Below are 22,670 nucleotides of genomic sequence, written 5' to 3'. Positions count from 1 at the left end.
TGTGTGTGTGTGTGTGTGTGTGTGCGCATGCGCGCGGACGAGCACAAAAGAGACAGCGGGTGCAAAAAGAAACGGTGGGTGCATTCAAGATCAGGGTTGTCCGCTGGTTTGGCCTGCTCCCCTTAAGCTCATTAGGGGTTAGGCCTCTGGTGATATCAGGTGATTCCAGGTCACTGGGAACTACTGGAAGTCCGCGTTGAAACTGCTCATGATTGGCTGTTGGAATTCACTCAACCAAGCTTTATGTTGCGGCCGAGGACGAAAAACACTTGGGGGGGGGTGGAGGAATGTATACACGGTCAACTGTCAGCTTGTGCTTCTACGACATGCCTGGATGTATAGGATAAAGGCATGGACCAGAGTAACTAAGACCAGAGTTGTTGGAATTATCCTTTAAGAAGAGGCATTTAACAACAGGAACCTGTGTTCTTATGTTCTGACCATGTTTGGTGACACATGAATTATTATGCTTCAACATTTTTCCTGCATTCTACACAAGATAAACAGCCTTCAGGCTGGACTTTGACAATTTTGATGGGACAGGTGACACAGCTGGTAAAAGTTTACAAAGTAAGTGATTGGCAGAATATGTCACTGTCAACATCTGATACAGAGTAGAGCAGATTGCTGATGACTTTCATGTGTGCTTGAATGCAGTTCAAATATCCCATAATTTCACGTCAGCGCCAATTGGATGCAAATCCCGCCGGTGAGCATTTTGCACTGAAACAGTGTTTTGACTCCCGCTTCTGCCAGTTACTATAATTATGTTCAACACAGAATGTCAAATTGCTCTATATTTGGCGATGATTTTCTCCGGGCGCAGTTGCCTCATGCTCCTTTGCTTCTGGAACATGCCTGTGCATAAGTGGCCTGAAACTTAACCCTTTACAGCGCTGAAGCTCAGCCATAACACAGACTGGAGGAATGCCAGGCCGGTCCTGTTTAACAAAACAATATCTATAGTGAGAAGTTCCAGAGAAGTCCCCCCCCCCCCCCCTCTTCACATTTTTCTCTCAGGTAGTGTAATGGTTTGAAACATACAGTAGTTGTAATAGGAAGAGACACATTGTGAACTGGAAATGTGTATAGTCAGTCTCAGGTGTGGAGCAATTCCTTCATCACACACACACAACCAACACACACACACACACACACACACACACACACACACACACACACACACACACACAAACACACAAACACACACACAAACAACACCTTCACTTTAATGAATGCAAGTTCCCACACCCACATTAATGAATGCACAAACTACTCACACTTATGCAGACACACGCACTGCTACACACCCAAACACACACCCCTTGTCTTGAAGCCTTGCTTGACTTCCTCCCGGATTTGTCACCACTGCACCAGTTCTTTCACAAGTGCCAGGCTCGGCTTTGCCTGGTTCAATCTGGTTTCATTAGAGTGGCGGTGGGAATGGCTTCCACAGGCAGTTAGCATGTAGCTCAGCGCACTCTTTTCTGTCCAGACAGTCGATTCATCCATGAACCATACATCCCCAGCTGCCTCTTAATCACTGGGGTTTTCCCCCCGACAGGTAAGCCGCTCAGAAACAATGATATCTCGTCAAAGGCGACAAGAAGATGTTAGTCATGAGTTATTTTGGGGGTTGGGGGGAGGTTGGCGTGAGGTTTGGGTGTCTGCTCTGAAGAAATGTGAAAAATGTGCAGATGATTGTGATTACTTGTGGCTGTCTACTGTATACACTCCTTTGTTAGGTCCCGTGGTCCCATATTAGTTGGCTTTGAGTGTTGTGTGATTTGTTCTTGTGAGCACAGAAAGTCTGGAACAATACTTTGATGAAAACTTCAAACATACATCCCAGCTTTCCTCTCATACTCAAAAGATGTCCTGATTTCATTCTGGAGCGGGTTTTAACCCTTTTGTTTTTATCATTTTTACGTGTTTGTTTAGCGTGTGTTTACTTGTTATTCATTTGTACCTCATTTTGGAAGCAGTATGTAAGCAACACCTGAGTCCAAGACAAATTTCCTTTGGGACAAGAAAGAATGTTTAATCTTATCCTAAATATTTGCTAATTAACAGATTCATTATCTTAATAAGTGACTTAATAAGCATACCTAATGCTATGTACGGGTGATAATTGGCAGACATCACAAGCCTCTTGTGTCAATACACTGTGTTGACATTTAGATCACTATATTTACATCTTTATGAACGCCAATGCAGCATTTGACATTAGAATTAATAAGATTTTGGTCTTGTAAAGCTTCAAACACATGTTAAATTGCCAAAGGTGACACATTTGTTGAACTTTCAGACACTTCCAAACACTTGGAGAATGACAAGCTTTCAACAAGCTGTGAGATGTAGACTGGGTTGTCCTGCAGTAGTGTTTTCAGTTAATGTGATACCTCAGGAGAGGCCATAAAACAGGGTTCTTTATTATCAGTGCTTGTGTGCCAAGATTTATCCCGTTAAAGTCTGGAATGCCCTCACGTGGGAAACGGATTGGATGTGCACTGTCTATTTCTTTGTTTAGCCTGGTTCTTGTGTATGTATGTGTATGTGTTTGTGTGTGTGAGCGTGTCTGTGTGGTTGCAAGGGAGAGTGAGTCTGTTATGAGTGTGTGTCTGGTGCGAGGATGCCCTGCTTTTTTTCCCTCTGTGCTTTTTTTGTCTGCAAGCGCTCTGCTTTGTGTGTGTGTGTGTGTGTGTGTGCGTGTGCGCGCATGCTAAAGATAGACAAAGATGAGGCCTTTTTTCCTGGACAATAATGTTTTGGGAAAAAGAATGATTTGGTGCAAAAATCATTCATTGATTGAAAAATTCAAGCATAACGAGTACAAGTGCCACTGAAATGCAAAAATATCTGTCTATTTTAGGGTTTGGACCTGACTGCCTGTGTCACCCACTAAACAATGATCACACACTGACTCTTACTTCATCTCTTTCTTCCTCCTCTTTAGGGAAAAGCTGGCCGTGGCTCGCCTGCAGAGGGAAGTCGCACGGAGCAAAAGCGAAGGAACAATGGTAAAGTACAGTGGAAACTGTTCGTCTATAATCTGCGCAAAGCCAAAAAAGCCACAGAATGCTCACTTCACACACTGTCAAGCTGTGCCAAGCCGTCACATCGGCCAAAGTCAATCTTTAGTGTCTCAACACTTCATCAGTTCATCTTGAAGAAGATACCAGCCATTTTGTACAATACTAAACAATACTACCAGCAGGTTGGACAAATTCCAGCCATTCTGCAAGAACATCAGGTACTCAGAGGCATGGTCAGGATTTGTAACATTATAAAGCAGCAGCTGGGGCTTAATCTGTCAACAATGCATTGTGCTAAGCTTGACTGGAAATTACTGATGTTGTGCTTTCACTTATTTTTTAAGTGAACTTGTGTAAGCAGGGGAAAGAATTCCGGAGGCGGAGATCTGCAGACATATCTGCACATAAGTGCATATCTTTATTTCTCTTTGTCTATGAATGTGTGCATATTGTACAGTGTGTGGGTGTGGGTGTGTGGGTGTCTAAGGGAGGTCAGAAAGTGAACCACGTGATGAAGTGGAGCTCAGCTGATTGCAGCCTCCGAGCAGAGGCTCTAACCACAGGCCCAGCTGTTTGACTGCACCCCAGTGATGCCTCTGATTCTCTTTATGGCAGAGGGCCTAAAGCAACAGCACACAAGGGCCGATGCACTGCAAGATTTTCACACTATCATGTTTCTCTATTGATCCCTGAAGGAGAAATGCTTGTTTTTTCGTCTCATCTCTCCTACGGTTAAGGGAGTTCAGATCAGGGGGTAAAATACAGAACAGCGCCCCTGGAGCCGGTCAGAGGTTCAGTGGATTGCTCAAAGGCTCTTCAGCAGAGTAGATTCTTGCAGTCTTGGAGGCTTAAGCTTTTTTAGACATGTTAAACCAATTGTACTGGGTTGATGGAGAAGCAAATCTACCATGTGATTTGCATCAGTTCATAAAAGTAAACAGGGAATATGGCAGTGAGTAATTCAGAGGAGAATCACCTCTCTTTCTCCCTGACCTGTTTGTGACTCCTCCAACACTGTCATCCGGGTTATTCACGTGTATGTGAAAGTTTGAGAATTGATTTCCACGGTGCGTGGCTAGATAGTTGAATGGAATGCACGTATCCTCCAGTGAATCCTACATATCACTGCGTGACCATCAGAGTCATGTGTGCAGCTAGAGTTGCATCCCAGTACTGGATGTTGGATTGTAGGAGTAACCATGGCTAAACTAATCAGTTAAGATCACTTTCACACATGTGTGGTTCACTTGTAGTCCATTTCATGTCCTCACTGACTCACTGATGTCCTCACTACTATAAATGTACTAAGAGGTCTAAATGGAAACTATAATGGAGTGCCAAACAAGTCATCCATTGGCCAGTTTTGGCGACAGTCATTCTGCATCATCAGCACCACATGGCCCCACAGAGAAAAATAACAATTATTGTGCTTCATGGGTTACTTGTCTTCTCTGGACACTTTTAACTTTTCACCTTTAACTTGTAGCATTCTGTAGTTCCCACAGTTAATAGATGGATGCATGGCAACTTAGTTCTTCTCTTTGGTACCTGTTTGTGTATATATTATTATTCAGTTTGTGTCCACACCTCACTGTGTCAGCAGTAACCCTAACCCTGCGTTCTCTGGCCTCGACGTAGCCCAATAAAAATCCATCATTCGCCACGCTGAGAGACTACATGAAGGCCCACCTCAGACTCACACGAGTGGATGACATGCTAATTATTACTTTAGAGGGGTGTGTCTGCGCATGCACAGGGCTGAGAAGGAAAGAGAGAGGGATGAGTTATCTGTGCCAGACATGAGGAGTGTGAGGGGGGTGGATGGAGGAAGAAAACGAGGAGGGGGATATCACTAAGCTCCATTTGAAATTGGGATTATCCCCGTTGGAGTCCCCCTTGCACTCTCTCTCTCTCTGGCATTCCTGGGAGGCTTCGGAGCTCAGGCACGGTTCTTCAATAGAAATGAAAAAGAGACTGCTGCATCAAGGAGATAATTGTCAAAGTACCGGCAGTGTGCAGTGGGAACTGCTCACCAGCCACAGCCTGTGCCCCGCAGACCCACGCACACTGACGCCCACTTCTATGCCCACTCACTTCCCCCAACCCCCATCTTTGCCTGCTAAGGGACTAACCTAGAGAGACAGATTAAAACAGCCACAGTCGTTTGAAGTGGCTGTACCCCTCCTCTGTATCTGATGTATCTCTCTTTAACTCTCTGTTCCCTGCCTTGGTCTTTCCTCCCTACATCCATTAGTGTCGTCTGTGTAACGTGATCAGAGACACAGAAAGCGGCAGTGCCACCCATCGCAGTCCTGTGCTGGTTGCTTCTGCTGAGCAGCACCGCGGGGACGTGTTATGGTGCACCATTAGTAGTGCTTTGTGTTGTAAAAGAATGCGAAAGGCATCTTTAGGATTGTTAGACACACACTGCTACAATTGTAAGCCTCAGGTCTCGCTTGCACAGTGCTGCAGTCGTGAGTGTAAATGAAACGGCATCAACAACAGTTTACTGAGGAGCGTGTGTTTTTAATTGGGTCTCCTGTTGTGAAACACGGTGGCTACTGGCAGTGCAAAAGTACAACACTCTTTTGTTATGGATCATTTGGGAGAATCGCATTAAACCTTGTGAACAATTTGCTGGGCAATCAGTGTTTAGGCTCAGGGTATGAATTGCAGAGTATTTTACCGCAAACACAGCCACACAAGATGCAGTTGTTATTGCTTTGGAGTGATGTGGTCTAACAAGCACCAGATCTGTCTCTCGTAGACCACCGTTACTGTCTTAAACTTTATATTTTCTTGCACAGAGATTGGGGCTTTTGGCGTGCAAAATCAACAAAAATTCCAAAAGCAGTGGATTTCCCGTTTGGTGTTTGATGGAGCACAGGTCATGGTTTATTCTTTGAGGGCCTCGCTTTCATTCCAACAAAACTGCCCTGTCTGTTTCAAGTGAAACCACTCATTCACAGCCTCATCACTGCTGTAGGTTTTCTCTGGAATTCTTCACACCCCCTCCCAGAGGCGTGGTACAGGGCAGGGCTGCTCTCTGTCTCCCACTCTATGTTGATGCCACCCTAAAGTGCAATCTGAGTCCGTCAGGAGCAGGATGCCGGGTTTCCTGTCAGGGAGAAAACAGTAGTGCACATGTAGCCTTGTAAAGGAGGGGGCTGGGCTCTCCATTTAAAAGGCATTTAAAACTGTTAGGTAAGATTATGACCACTGGAAACGGCTGTCTAAACAACGTGAAAATAATCTATATCGCTTTGAGAGACTTTATTTTTCTTTGGGTTTTGCGGACGCTCTCTGATATCTGAGCTTAAACAGACTCGAGTCTCACACATACAGTAGATCCACACACAGTTTATTACAATGTTTGATTCTCTCACCGCTGAGTGAACCATTTGTATGAACTCTAAAGGGACATGTTTTTACTTGAACTTAATTGTATAACTCACTTATTTAAAAAAAAAAAAATCTGATTTCTCCAGAGTATTTCATGTTGAAGTTATAATAAGAATGGAGCTGCTGCATTTGTGAATATAAAGTGGGAGGGGGCGGTACAGTCTGTTAAAATAGGCCCTGGAGCCAAGATAGGAATCAGCTAAAAACTCTCATGTGCTAGGGTCTGCAAGATTCATGTGACATAGTTTGTATCGCTGCATCAAGGATGTTGTACTTTTGAATGCCTATCTTAACAAGTCATAGTACGTCTTCTGCTCTGCATCTTTTCTTCAACTGGGTCAAATCTTTACAAGCGATCGTCTGGATTGCTATGCATCAAAGAAAACAGACGGGCTCTCCCTGCAGACTGAGCCAAAGCTTTCCAAGTTGGAGTATCAGAGAAGTCACACAGGGACAGCAATGGATTGTTAATTATGAGCACGGATCAATGTACGTTGGTAAATTGCATTAGTTAGTGCTTCTACTTGGCATAACAAAAGCCTAATTAGTTTATGGTATTGAGGCTATATCATGGTTTATTTGACAATGATTTATTGGTGTTTGAAAAAGCAACTTCCGGATTGACATCTTTTGGAGCATGCTTTCAGCAGATAAAGAGAGGTTTTGAGGGGCTCCCAGCTTGAAAAGACTTTGGTCCTCTTGGAGATCCGACACTGAGGGACCTTCATAGAGTGTTTCTGACAGCTGTTTGGATGGTGTGTGACAGCTTTGAGGTTCGGGGACCGGGGTGGGGGACTCAGGTGCTGTCTCGGCAGATTGGCCTTATCAGCCACAGACAGCGGAGAGGGCCGAGATGGGGTCTCCTTGGTGCTCGGCACATTCACCGGGTGACGAGCGCTGACAGCCAGGCCCACATTGCATCTCCACACCGTCCCTTTCACCCACTCTCCAGAGTGTATTTGTGTGTGACTGAATGACTCGGAGTGCGTGGGTTGGGTGGGGGTTCTCTCCCTTGGCAATGATAAATGGGCCACTCATACGATTTAGCATATTCCTGGGGTGTGTGTATTATTTGCTATAGTGCCTGTGGCAGTCTAAGACAGAAGTGGTACACCCTAATGTAGTGGCTCCCCATGATAATTGAATTGATGGAGCCCTGGGGGACACAGACTGATTTTTTTAGTGGCTGAAACAGTTTTATTTCTATAAATATCAGTCATATCAGAAAACATCTGTTCTGGTAGACCTACTGTAGACTACGATTAATATTATTTGCTGGAAAGTACTTTGAATGACATTTAATTTAACACACTTTTTTTCTCTCTCTATCTCTTTAACATAAATGCACACTTCGCACGTCTTCTATCTGACCAGGCATTTCACATCCTCCAACTTTTACACTTGCATTTGAATTGTTGACACACACACACACACACACACACACACACACACACACACACACACACACACACACACACACAGCCAAGTGGCATGTTTTATTTATGAATGAGGAACCTGTGCGGTGTATTGTGTCCCTGATGTTTGCTTTAGCAGCAAGCCAGAGATCCGCTCCCGGCCCTTTGATTAGGCAAAGAGCTCCAACTGAGGGGGGTTTCTGTGTAATGAAGAGATTATTGAGCCCCCTGAACTGTACCCCAAACCCTGCATGAACACAGATACTAGTTATACAGTTGCAGATGGACAACATTCAGAAACCGAGCCACGGTGATGGCTGCGCGCATTGTACACGTGCACTTAACCTGATAGCATTGCAGCTTTTTCTTTTATTGGAAGACAGCATTAAAGGCACAAGGAGAGGCAGAGGTCTCTAATTAATTTAGAGTCCTCTGTGGATCTTGGAGGGTATCAGGGGGGTTCAAGTCTTCTAGTAATTCAGCTCAGATGAATACCATTACCATCTAATGCTGTCCAATTACAGAGGAAAGGTTCATTCTGGGTTCCACTACAACTAATACAATTTTAGACATGGTGATATAGAAGTAATAGGGAGCAATCTCTCTGAGCTACAGTATAACAATATATTAGAATATAACAGTCATGAACTAGTTAGAGTTTTCATTTATTCCACCACCTTTAGTGTTTTGAGATCAATACCAATCTCAGGCTTTACATGATGGTGATAAATTCTGTATATCTGGATGGATACCTTTTTTCTATCAACCAGGAAATGAAAGCAGCGTCGCCTGTGACAGAGGTCAAATTTAATCCTGAAACACTCAATCTGGGCTTGTTTCAGATATGGCTCAGTAGGCCGGTATAAAATCCTGCCCGGGCCATTTTATAGATTACTTGTCCTTTTCCAATTTGATATTGCTTTTTTCCCCCCCAAACCACTGTATTGTTTGTCAGAGCTGGCTTTGTTTGAGCTGTGGCTGCCAGTTTTATTCCAGGAACATGTTGCCATCCACTGGAGAAACAGAGTAGTGCATATCATCCATGACAGAGTCAACCGAGAGGATTATCTCCTCAATCATTGGATTAATGAAGGTAAATGTTTGCACAGAAAGTTGCCGAGCATGTTTTCATCACATACCGTCTTAGTGTTGACTTTAAAATATCTTCCCAGGGCATTGCTAAAGGCGTGTTGCCCTTTGTAAAGCTTATTAAAAGAATATGCTTTCAATTAGCATACTCTTTACCACAGAAAAAAGACATGCAGTTGGTGTGTAGACAATAAACATTTCAAGAACTGCAATGTATTGCTAGGGATTTCTGGCCACATAAAGATATGGTAATGTTTGATTTAATGGCCTAAGGCCTTGTTAAATTGCTGAAATTATATATTGAACAAAAGCAATAGAAGGCTTTTTACTACAATGTAGACCATAAATCCTGCGTTGTTATTGAGGTTGTTGGCAAGACTCTGTCAGCAGACATAGTGGTTGGTGGTTTATGCCGGGGGCGTTAGTTAGGCCATGTGGGCAAGAAAAATCAGGACTAAAGCTACCGTGCTTTTGTTAGAATCCAGGCCAACTTGCTGAACAATACTGTACACATTATGTGTGGTGAAAGAAAAGTCCTTTGTGCTTGTTTGTATTGACGTAAAATTGGCTAAACTTCTGGAAACTGGAGGTTACACTTGTAATTAGCAGCTTGTTAGTGCCTTTGTCATTTAAAACGTACTTCCATCCTTAAAAATAGTTGCACTTTGCCATGTAAGTAAATATTAAAATGCTTGAAAAATGTTGTTGGGATGACCTCCTTTACAAGTTGCCTCTGGGCCCATTATTTCCTTAAAGAGAATATGAAAAGAGCCAAAATTCATTGGTTTTGGTCTAGATATATAGGTCCAGGTCTTGGCAGGGAGATGTATTACTTTATGCCTCTGTACAGCTGGATTTACAGCGGCCATTACTCCTGACAGGGAGAGCCTCCCTGTTGTGTAAAGAGCATAGTAGCCATAGATTTATAGACACAGTGAGGACCAGAACTGGTTTTAATGGTGACTTGGGTTTAATATTCTTTCTCCCTGACCGATTCACCCAGTTACACTCTGCTTTTGTGACCGGATTCCTGCCAAGGAACAATATACTGTAATGAAATATGATTGTTCAGTGGTTGCATTCAAAGGCAGTATGGTCACAGTAAAATATGCAGTTTTCAGAAATGTTAGGTCATTTACAGTCAGTTATTTAGATATTGTTTTTGCAGTTTATTTTGAAGGTGTGGCTTTAAATTATGATGTTGATAGTACACTAAGCAAAAAGACAAACATTGTCCTGAGGATGTTTTGTCTACATACCAATTTTCCAATCAGTGTTCCTATCCTTTCACACCACTAGATGTCCCCATAATGCTTGTGTGTGATAAACCACTTCAGCTTCTCTATGGCATTACACTGAATAATGACATGCCATGATTGGTCCTTAACATGGAGAGGACGACTTAAAGAGGAGCTCTAGAGTCAGAAGAAGAAAAAGTCTGCATTGCCTACTAAAAAGGCAACACAGACCTTTTCTACAGGCAGATATATTGTATATTTGCATTTTCTGTGGCATTCACTAATCTCACCTTTCAGGGTAGATGATGATATTCTTTTCACCAAGGACTGACAGGATAATCCTCTCCTAAATACACAGCTAGAGAATGACAGTATAATCACATAACACTTGTTGGGGGTTAAAAATGTCCACTCGCTGTTAAGCCAAACTAATAAGGTGAAGGGCAACTCAAATTCAAATATCTTACTTAGCAACAACTACATCTTGGTTTGCTAAAGAAACAACTTTTGACATTTTTTCTCTCAACAATTTTGTCACTCTTTTTTGGCCTCGGACCAATTTTCAATTATTTCACAAATTTGTATTTTCTTGACAAGATAGTGACAGATGGTTAATAACGTCAACTTTGAGCCAAGGAAATAGAGCCAATTGCTTTGTCAGTGGCAGCTGATGCCAGGCTTTGTGCGGAGACTGTGAGACTTAGAGAATGTCAGCTAAAATCCTCAGCCTCGCTGCTAGCTGTTGCTCAAAGCTCCTCCGCAACTTTGTCACTGAAAAAACTCACTCGCAATGCCAAAATCTTCCTCTCCTGAAAGAGGGCGTTTGCCAGGGCCACAGTCTTTGAAGTTGGGTTTGAGGCGTGGGTGTTTCTCTCTTTCGGGAGCAGGTGGCTGAGGCCATCAGACTGAGAGGAATCCAATTAAAAGCGGAAAAAAGAGCTTTAATTTTGGAATTGTCTCTGGTGAAGAAGACAGATAAAAATGGTTATGTGATCTGCGGGGACTTTGCACACCACAGACTTTCAAAGTTCCTCATGATAGGGGTTAACTTAAAACCTAGCTTAAGATAAATTGTCCCTGACACTTATAGAACAGCACTTAAATAGGGTGAGAGTATGTAAAGATATACAAATAAAAAGCTGTAAGTTATTCAACCTTAATTTCTTGCCTCACAAAGGAAATTGAACCTCTACAATTCAACTAACTGCCTCTCTCTGATGAGGTTATGAATTCAAAATACATAAAATGTTAGGGCAAGTGAGGTCAAAATTACATTTACATTTATAAAATAAAAAAATAAAAAGGGTAGGCTGCTGTTTTGGTATGTTCATGGTTAATGTGCCATTGTTGCACATATTCTGGCAGACAGTGGAGAGTGTGAAGGCTAGGCTACATTGTGGCTGTGAAAGGGGTAGTTTGGATATTTTGAAGTAGGGTTTTATGAGTTACTTATCCATTTTTGCCGTTTGGAGAAGCAGATAGGACTACCGACATAAAAGCTAAGCGGGGTAGCCTACTGCTGTAGGCGGGGGCAGCAGCTAAACGTATTTTAGACACCTAAACAAATCAATATCTTTTTAAGTGTATGCTATATTTAGAATATTTTAAAAGCCGCCAGAAAGCCCTTAACCCCGGGGAACTGGAGCGCTATCTATAACCTTTTGAAAGCCGCCAGACTCCTTTTGATAAAACTAATAATTTTACCTCGCAGAACACGGGAGTCGCTGGTCTACCGCTGCCTCGAACGGTCAGTTAACTGTTTCTGTCAAAGGAGTCTGGTAGCTTTGAAGAGAGCAATAAATCGGCTTCAGCTCCTTACAAAGGACAGTTTGACGGCAAGGGAAAAGGGTGAAAATATTCTTGCGTACACTTTAACTGATATTGTTTTTTTTTTTAGTGGTGTTTTCTTTACGTGGCTAGGTTTTAATGCTTGTCCCCCTCACAGCAGTAGCCTACATTGCTTGGCATCCGGGTCGGGAATCCTGTCTGCTTCGTCCGAGTTGTGCGAGACCAAGCTCGGAAAAGTTGCTTGACATTTAGTATGAACTTTCTGCCATAGCAACGTGGAAGTGGAGGTTCATTAAGAACATTTTTAAAGCAACAACAAACTATGAAAAAAACGCCATTTTGGCAGCTTAAATGTCATCATGCCCTCCTTCTCTTATTTGTAACCAGGATGACCTGTGTTGGATATTAGACAAAAGAAGTTTTTTTTTTGTATCACATGTTTTTATGGTCATGATGTTAAATCATTCTGTTTTCACTTACCCTTTTCCAAAGAGGGTCAAAAATGACATCCCTGCAGAGGTCAGGGATTTAGAGGCCATAAATATGACCCATGTGACTTCTGGATGATGAGGGATGATCTTTTGAGCCTTTAGGCCACACGCTGCTGACTTATAACCGTTCTTATTTTTGTGTCCACAGCGAGAAAAGCTGATCCACGAGCTAGAGGAAGAGCGACGCCTGCGACTGGAGAGCGAGAAGCGTCTCCGGGAAGTGACGGAGGAGTCAGAGGTGGGACGGGCACAGATGGTTTCACTGCAGCAGCAATTCTCCAGGTATGAGTCTAAAAGCCAAGAACGTATTTGAAATTAGAGGAGGACTGAGGTGAGCCTTAAATCCTTTTCCCACCATGTACAGATTACATAGAGGATCATATCATCCAAAAATGCTGAGTTAGGATCCAGCCATCTTTGACCCTGTATTAGAATAATTTCAGGTCATAGTACAAATCATAATAATGAACAATATAAGCTAGATGCTAGATAAAAGCTACGCGATATAATCCCCCCCCTCTCTCTCCCCACATTTCCTGTTATTTCTCTCAATTTAGGCATAAAATACCCCAGAAATACTACAAATATAAATGTAGTTTACCTTGAAACAGACAAATCTAAAACAAAAGTTTCTGGGATTTAACTTCCATCTCTTTTTTAATAAAAGTCATTGACTTTTGGCAGCAATTTCTTGAAATCAACACCTTGTCTTCATAACCTTAAGAATCAATATGACGTTCTTGCCCTTGCTACCTCCTCATTTCTCATTTCTTTGTTCTTTCCATTTTGTACTATATTAGTACTTCACTGAACTTGTCACTTGACCTTGTCATCGGCATAATAAGGTTTGCTTTTGCGTTAAAAAAGGAACTTCTAAAGCGTGAAGTGGTCAAACAATGCTCTTGTCATACCTTCAGTAACCCTTAATTCATGCGGTGTTCCTCCATCTCGCAGCCCCTGAGGTGTGACACAGAGGGACGACAAAATCAAGAGTTGGAGCCGAGTTGATGCCCTAATTAGGCGATAGACATTCAGTGCTTTACTTCACGCAAAAAAAAAGAATCCAGAGGATTTCACATTAACTGCTTATCTTCTCATTAAGTTGGTGGAGAAAATCTTGCATTTTTATGCTCCCAGTGCTATAGTGCAGAAGAGGGCAAAGTCACCACCAGGGGAAGAAAAAAATATTAAAGAGCCATTCAAAAGATTTATCGCATATTTGAAAATATTACATAAATACCTCTGAATTTTAGTAAGTAGTGTTTCTCACTTATGTTCAGCTTCCTTACATCCTTTTTATAAAAGCAACTACTTGCATTCATACAGTTGAGTTGAGTTGTTTTCAGGTTTACAGGGGTTAAAGGCCTTTTAGCCACAGTCTTTTGGGGCATTTCATCCAATTTCTCTGTAAGCCAGTTGCAGTTCATACAGGATATGACCTTTGAGATGACACTTTACAGGTAATAGTTAGAATATTATGACTTCCTGTTCAGTCGGAGGAAATATAAATTATCACAAAATCCTGTATAAACCTGTCTGAACCAATTTTGTGTTTCCAACATAGATGGTTGCACCTGTCAAAGTCTCCACGGTTTTTCTGTGCAAGACACATCTCTGTCTGACCTGTGTATAGACTTTTTTAGTTCCCCAAACACCTCGCCAGGAAAAAATGATAATATTTGTGGAGTAAACTCCCTTCTCGAGTAAGACTCCTAAATGGGGGCGGATGTGCTGTAGCTGTGAATTAGTAGATAGGAGAGCAGCAATGTGAGAGTCTATGTCTTGCAGCAAAGAGAATGCACTGCAGTTCTATTAGGGGGGAAATATATAAAGCTTTTCCCTGATTGGGTCCTGCACAGTTCCCCAGGGAGACAGATGAATTTGTCGCCATGACAGGGGTCGCCTAGATGGATGGTTCTCATTGGATGCCAGGCGGCTGCTGGTGTGGCTATGGCTCTATAATACACAGAAAGATTCCTTTATATTATTCCTTTATATGGGGACGTTCGCCCGACCTTGCTGCCTCACTCAGCTGTTGTCATTCCAGTCGCTCATTGTCATCATGCTGGATTGTTGTAATTTCCGCGTCTTCAATGTTTTTGTGACTCCTGGGGAAAAGCAAAGGTTCAGCTGCTTCCGTTGCACAAGTTACAAAGATATCTCCCTCCACCTCCACACAATCACACTAACAGTGTTTCAGTCTAACTGCCTTAATCTTTGTTCAAGCATTATATGTGCTTATCTGAATGAAATGAAATGAGTGTACCAAGCAAGTATCTGTGCATGCCACCAACGTGTGTATGTGTGTGTGAGAGTGTTTGCTTGTACCTGGCCCTTCAGCTTACATGGCAGCCAGTTAACGTGGCTCTGTGCCGTGGTGGCAGATGGGACATCAGGTGACTTTAATTAGCGACTTACAAGCCAGAAAAAAGATACAGTACAACTCGATCACCAGGCCACTAGCAAGTGTCTTCCCATGAACCTTTGCCCCACTTGCAAGCTGTTTTTTTTTTTTTAAGTCACTGGCTTAGAGATATACATCCCACACTTACCGTCAACTTACAATGACAGTACTCATGTCTCGACCACTCAAACTCAGCGAGACCTTCATCCATATCTCCTGATTGATTAAGACTGGTATTTGTGGTGCATTAGGGCAATAGAAACCTCAGTTCATCAATGTGTCTTTCGAGATAACACCCGCAAATTATGTTAAGTGGATATCCAATCTTTTAAATAGGCTGGAATCTGTTTGACCTCAGGCAACAATTGATTTGCGTATTGCTAATTAATTGAGGTTGTGCTTTGAATCATGAGGATGGAAGTGAAATCAGGCTACTAACAGGCATACCAATTTAAATGATGAAAGCCAGCCAAACGTTATAGCAAAGATATCAAACACTATGCAAATGAGGGTGTTAAACCTTGCCAAAAAAAGGGTCCAGTCAGATAGAACTAAAAGCCATTTTTTTTCTAGCTTGCAGTGGGAGACAGAGGTGTTCTGTGATGATATGAGACAAAAGGTAATGAGCTGCTTGTTAGAGTTTCACTCACACACATGAACAAACAGGCATATCCACAACAAAAAGGGAAATATCAGACAGTCACTCCTGCAGCCAGACGAACTCTGGGGAATATCAGCTTCTTCAAGTCTTTGTTTGTGTGTGTGTGTTTGCCTCTGGTTGTCCCTGTAACAATTACACTTTTTGGCACTGGTTGAATGTAAGGCAAGAAACGCCAAAACTGAAACAAGTGGCTTTTTATTCTTCTACCTTCATCCACTAAAAAGCTCAATTTGCTTGTGTTTTCACGGCTGAGATCAGTAAGTGTGCATTCCTCAAGTGACTGACCATTTCGCTCCAGACATAGGTGTACACACACACATGCTTATATCCACACACCCTCCCCCAAGCGGTAGGATTCTTAGCCTGGTGTGGGTCACATGCCCAGCCCCTCCTGACTTGGGTCAACCCCCCGGGGCTTCAGCACCACTAGCATGGCCTGTCGTCATTAAACTCCCAACGGATTATGGGGAGACTCCAGCCCACAACCCAGCAGCCTCTTCAGCCCACCCTGGACGTCCCACAACTCCATATGGGCAAGAAATTTAAGAGCCAGGGCAGAACAGAGAAGAATTGAGGTGAGAAAAGATGGGGACAAGACCACAAGCAACACTTACAATTCTGTCTTCTTGTCCTACAACAAATTGAACCAGAAGATGAAATGACTTGTAGAGAGAGAAATATAATCCATCGAGTGCATTTGGACATCTATTAACAAGGACACTCTGAGGCCCTGTCCACATCCCCTCTCCTTCCTGTGTTACCACTCAGACAGAATGACCGGTGAGCGGACAGGAACATGGGGGCCATTGGGGGCCCTACGTGGCCTGAAGATCAGGGAGGCAGTTTCCAGGTAATGAGCAGAGCAGCAACTTTATTTTGTCTGTGAACAGAACTTTTGAAGTTGTTTGGTTGCCCTCCACTGCGTCTTCTTATGCTAACCATACTTATCCTCTCAAAGACTTTATTGTAGTCATTCCTCTGCCTGTTACAGAGATTAGACACTTCTAGAAAGGGAAAAGGAGAGGCTTTTTGTTGGCTGCTGTTCATTAGTCTGCTCACACACCATACACAGAAGCTCAGGTTCAATATCTTGACGTTTGCGCTGCTTGCTTATGCTCGGATTTATCTGTCTTGTTTTTTTGCCACTTTTGTTGTCTGTAAGAAATTTGCAGCTAAATGTAGTTTGGGAATAAATTCCTCTTGACTGCATTGTGCTCGGCAGTTGGATCAGTGTCATTGTCACCCAGAAAACATCAGCAAACCCAAGACCAGAGTGTTTACAGCCGACCTGGTCCACTTGACTTTGAATCATTGCCGTCTTGAAGGGCCCTCTTCGTGGCAGGATATGGGAGACTTACGGCTAGACTAACAACAACAGCAGACGATGACTGGTGCCTGCAGATTTATGGCTCAGCAGTGTATTCTTTCTGCACATTACTCGGTGTGTGAGAACATGTGTGGATGCAATGTGTGTGTACATGTATGTCGGAGGCCGATGATGTAAACAGGCAAGAATGGCAGCGTTTTTCAAGTCTCGATGTGTTGTTTAGACAGTCACGCTCAAGTTCAGATCCCTCCACGGTCTGCAGAACCGGGTGTGCGCTGTATGCATTCATGTGCTACTCTCATTACCATTGCACTACTCTGGACTGCACAGCTGGACCGGCAAATAGGCTCAGAGGGAGCTGAGTGATTGCACTCTGTTTGCAGATCAATGCCCTCTCTTCTAATCATCCAAACATGCAGCCACGCCTGGACCAAGTGTTTTAATTTGGCGCATTTGAAATGGCCCCCCTGCATGCCTTTGGCGGCTTCAGAATTTATCCGGATGAATCAGGCCCCTGTTCAAAACGACACATCTGGGGTCATTAACAGGATGGGGGGGGGGGAGGTCAGTCTTTTGAAGTCACTTCCTTACTCCTGCCTTAAGGGGCGAGGGCTGTTAAATAGATAATAGGTGTCTGGACTATTTTGGGAGCACCTCATATTTAAAGGATTTATTGGTCCATTTCAGCCCCTCTCTTTAACTTCCAAATTTGAACAGGGGATTTTGTCTGATTGAACTTAATTTAAGGTTGTTCTACTCTATCACTTGTACTAAATTAACAGCCTGCAAGAGAGCTTTAGTACCAATCTTCCTTTTTTTTTTTTTTTTTAAAAGGGAACAAAGTCTGTGCACTTATTAAGCACCACAATAGCTTTGTGGGTCAAAGTGCAACCTTTTACTTGGTTGTAACTATGTCAGACCATCACAAACACTTACATACACACACACACTGCAGCTCGCTAACTTCCGCCTCAGATTAAACATGCTGGTTATGACGTTTATAGGCATGCTGAAAGAGGTCAGATTACAAGCTTTTGCGGAAGTAGGGCATCCATGCTCACATCATGATAGCTCGCTTGTTCTCTCTGGCTTGTGAAGCTGGTGCTCGCAGATTGTAGCCTGAAGCCAAACAGCATGTAATTCAAACTGACCTCATGGTTGCAGTATAGATTGGGTTGTCAGCTGCTCCGGTTGACACATATACACAGCGGCTGCTATTACACTTTATGTATCGTGTTTTATAAGGTTGCTCTTTATCTGTGCGTCATACGTGCAACAAAAGGGCCATTTTAGAAGATAATGCCTTTAGTATACTTCCTTAAAGGTTCAGTTCACCCACATATCTGATTTCTTGACTCGTTATCTAATAAATGACTTCAAAACAATTAAGAAAATGGTTGCCAAATAACTGTCAACTGACCATTTCAGCACTGCATACACTTGACATTAGGTTTTATCCATCTTGACCCACTGCCTACTCCATCTTCCCAGCATCAATGGACTCCATGCTGTCATTGTGACTAAGGTTTCCCACTGGGATGTCTTCCTCAGTCTTTATCTCCCATGTGGAACACACATGCCTGTAACCCATTGGAGAGATACAAGCTAAGGCTCCACAAGATGCTTTTGAGGACCAATGGCTTCCTTATTGCTAACTGCTTCCTTTGGACGGCGGTGAACATGTGAAACGGCCATCATGAATTTGCTCTCTAAATCCTTCCAAATGTAATATTACTGCCAGAGGGATGAAAGAGGAAGAACCTAAATCTGGTTCCCTCCATATGTTTCTTTTAATTTATGCTCTTTACAGACTAGTCCTCAATTGCACCCAGTTGGCATTGCACATTTCAAGATGTTAATAGAGATTTTTGCTTAACCTGTTTCAGTGCCTTTCTGATATTTGCAATTAGATATGAAATTATATTTAGGTGTAGTGTATTTTGAAAAAGCCCTCTGACTTCAAAACCCCCAAAATCTTTGCAGCAGTTGGTCAACAAATATTGGAATGAAATTTGACGACTGTCAAAGAATACTAAATGTTTTAGCCTCTTGATCTCTTTCTCTGTGGCATGTGTGTCTTGTTGATAAGGTTAAAGGTCGCTGGCGAGAGTCAGCGGTCATGAGGGCAAGGATCTTTGTAGTGCTACCCCGCTGTAACATGCATGACTGATGTGCATGACTTTTACAGCTCTAAACTGTCCTCAAGGCTCCAAACTGGACCAACCTTTTCACCAAAAGTGTCTAGTTTAGTTATTTGGAGTATGCTCTCTCTTCATTTAGGTCATATCTAAGAAAGGGTCTCCTTGCATGTTTTCTGCAAAACAGCTCTAAGAGGATAAGAGTGGCTTAACATTGGGTTAAGCTAGGCAATCACCTGCTGGGCGTACAAAAGTGATTTGCTTGAAAGGAGTCTGATAAGAAGAATGGAATATTCCGGGCCAAAACGGACAGTTTCAAAGGGCCTCGGGTGATAAGACGATTGTATCCGCTGATGCAGCAGTTACGCGAGGGCCCCCGATGGCCTCGATTCAGGCGCACAACCAGGTGATTGTTCTCCCTGTCATTTCAGCAGCTTAAGGATTTTCCAATTGTTCACCGGTCAAATCTGATTACAAGGTCTTGGCCAACCTGAGCCTTTGACAGCACTGATAAAGTGAGAGTGTGTCCGGAGTCAGACAAAGAAAGCTGATGCATCTCCACTGATCACTGGTACTTTCCATCATTTGGCACTTTGAAGCTTCTCTCTTGTTGAGGTGAAATGTTAGGAGGTTTGTGTCTGTTCATCCAATTCTTAGACTCTGGTCTGAATAACTCACATTATGCAGTAGAAAAGAGAGAGTTCTCTGTGCTTCTTCAAACCACAACAATCCAGTGCAACCAGGGTAGGACAAAACAGTGTGCAACACCAATGTCTTTTTACCTTATAGTTTTGGGGATTTTTTTGGGACAGTGGCTAACGTTAACATTGAAATGATATGCACCTTAAAAAATAAAAAACAACAACTATAAAGTAAGAAGACATCTGTGTTGCACTGGCGATTTAAAATTTTTTTTAACTCACAGTTTGCTTTGCGTTTTCTATGGCTGAAGCTTAAACAATTTACCATGGAAGTTTTCTGTAGTAAAGTAAAAAGAGAGTATGTACAAAAGACCAGGCTTTTATTTTTAATTTACAATATAGAGAATCTAGCTAATATGCTACTGCAAAGGAATGGCAAACCAAATACTGTATCCAACCACAGCAGGGGGGATCAGCAACTCCTGCTTGGTGAGCTGTGAAATATGCAAAGATGCAGGCGGTCATTGGCAGGAGGGCGACAAAATAAAATAAAACAAGCGAGCATCTAAAAACTGTGTTACTGAAAAGTGGCACATTTGGAGAGAAGCTCATCGAGTGTAACGAGCTCGGAATCTCAGATGGCGTGCAGACATCTCTGATCATGCAGCGGGTGTCCTGGCATGCACCCTTCGTTTTAGCTGTTCTTGCACGGAAAGTGTTGATTTTAGTAAAACCAAAGCCTCTTAATCACCCATGTAGACCCACACAGCATGCACACGCACTGGCCGACAAAACAGGGGGATCCCTGTCCTTGGTTGTGCTTCATCCATGCAAGTACATCCCTGATTCCCGTCTGATCCAAAACTACCGGCCTGCTTGCCTCCCAGCAGGGGCCCTTCTCCTTTGGAGAGGGCTTAACATGGGACATATGGGAAAGTCTTTGCTTGCCAGATCACTGTCTTTGCACAGAGCCAGTGTTGGATAATGACACACTGGAGACACGGCAAGTAGAAGATGAGAACCGGAGATCTGAGCTGACTCGGTAACCTGGCCACCGGACAAACCATTCTGTCTGTCGATTGAGTGAAAAGCACTCAGGCTTATATGATGACTGCATGGCCTATTTTAGCCTAGAGACCCACATTTCAGAAATAGTGTCTGGGTCACTTTATGGCGCTGTGAGAGGAGAGTGCTGGGTGCGCTTTCGGAGGTCTCTGCATATGGAGCTCAGAGACATCTACACAGTGTTTCTGGCTTTTTTCCGGAGAAACGGTTGTGTTAAAAATGAATGGAAACCCAAGATGAGGTAAGTTTTGAGCTAAGATTGTCAGATTTTGAGAGAGTTCTGGAGTCCTTTGATCATGTTTAGGTCTGCAGAGGAATTTTTCATTGAAGGCTCGAGTTGTGTTAAGCTACAACAGCTTCAATGAATAGAAACACTTTTGAATGAAAACCTCCATCGTTTGAAGCCTTGATGTCTTTGTGACTTTTGAAACCTAACGGTGAAGAACGAAAAGAAGAGAGAGAAGTTTTTTATATGTTAATCGTAGTTTTGTCAACCAGTCAGCGCGAGAAGACACACAGCATTTCACCTCTAATTGCCCCGCTGCGTTCTGATGATGCATCACTTTGTTCACCTCTGTGGCACGCCATCACATCAAAGATGTAGACCTGTGTATTCTGTGTGTGTGTGTGAGAAGGAGAGGGGTGTGTTTGCCTGAAGATCGTCAGACCTCAGGCTGAAAATTGATTGGACCCCTAATTGTATTTCCTGGACTGCTGACAAATGCAGCACTTGAAATTCAGCGTGTGCGGCGCGAGGGTCAGGGAAGTCAGAATTTGCTTTTGCCTCCACATTCGTCCCTTCAAAACACACACACACACACACACACACACACACACACACACACACACACACACACACACACACACTCTTCCTTCCCTCTTTCCTTCCCTGAATGATGTTTTCAGTAGGTTGTTGGCAAGCACTTTGAGATTAATCACACTATCACACTGAGCAAGACTGTTTTTTATGTAAAGTAATGCTCTGTCATCTGAGAGGTATAGTCCATCCATCATAAGCATTTAGCAGACTCTCTCTCACATATAAATAGGATTCAGGAGGCTGAATTTACAGTAATGACAAATTACACTGTTTATTTAGCGGGATGTTTTACTGGACACTTGTCCCATTCTGATTTCAGCTGGCTTTACTGCTTGGATTTCATTATTTAAATCTATATTTTTAATGGTTTTGGTATCTGGAATTAGCTCTAACAAATACTAATGCATTATTTAAGCTTTGATTGAAAAAAAGAAGTGCTGTTAAAAATCATTATAGGCGGTTTGTTGGTATTAGTAATCAGTGCAACATTAATAGCAAGTACTGGGAGGTAATTATCCAAAGCAATCTTATTTGTGTTGTTGCTCTGCATGATTTGCTAAGGAAAATGAGAGGATAAGTAGTAGTTCAGGCAAAAGCTAAACATTATGTTTGGAGTGGATGAATGTTTTTTTAGAACAGCAGTTGTTGGTCACCTCCTTGCACTCCTTTTTGTTAGCATATATATATATATTTTTCCTGCCTGAATAAATCTTCCTTCCAAATGGACGAAATCTTTCTGTCCACATTATCGTAAGTGTCTCCAGTCGCTCAGCAACACCTCTAAACTTCAAAGTCTTTTTTTTTGCTTTTTCTCTGCCGTCAAAAGCACCACATTCTGTCCAGTGAGATGCCACACATCTGTGCTTTATGTGACTTTGAAATGGAAGCAGTATGGAAAGTGAGGCAGCTCTGTGGAGCTGTTTAGAAACACAAAGGTCCTCTTTCAGGTGTGCATGAATCCCACAGACCCCTCAAAACAGCCTTGCTGAAGCACCACATCTAGTCCCCCCTTTTCCTCCTCCTCTTACTCCAGCTACAACATGAGGAAGCAAGCATACCAAGGCATCAAAGTGTTTCTTACCATCCTGCTACTCTGTAATGTGCAGGTCATTGAGGTCTTGCTGAAAAGTTTGTCTGAAAGTTTTGCAGGTATGGC

At 42.8% G+C, this 22,670-nt stretch overlaps 1 protein-coding gene across 10 annotated transcripts in view; it reads left to right on the top strand.

Moving 5' to 3' along the window:
- The window catches only part of LOC116673896 (nck-associated protein 5), a 125,602-nt gene that overhangs the window by 61,420 nt on the left and 41,512 nt on the right, over positions 1 to 22,670 (top strand). For 6 of the 10 annotated variants that reach the window (XM_032506243.1, XM_032506247.1, XM_032506246.1 and 3 more), the window contains 2 exons: positions 2,957 to 3,020; positions 12,607 to 12,740. In XM_032506243.1, coding sequence (XP_032362134.1) covers positions 2,957 to 3,020; positions 12,607 to 12,740 — 198 coding nt within the window. Of the gene's footprint in view, positions 1 to 1,395; positions 1,565 to 2,956; positions 3,021 to 12,606; positions 12,741 to 15,461; positions 15,482 to 20,623; positions 20,936 to 22,670 lie in introns of those variants that run through there. The other 4 variants (XM_032506250.1, XM_032506251.1, XM_032506252.1 and 1 more) reach the window with 4 other exon arrangements.

Source organism: Etheostoma spectabile, chromosome 24 (assembly GCF_008692095.1).
Source record: "Etheostoma spectabile isolate EspeVRDwgs_2016 chromosome 24, UIUC_Espe_1.0, whole genome shotgun sequence".
Lineage (NCBI taxonomy): Eukaryota > Metazoa > Chordata > Actinopteri > Perciformes > Percidae > Etheostoma > Etheostoma spectabile.
This window is presented reverse-complemented; position numbering and strand designations above follow the sequence as displayed.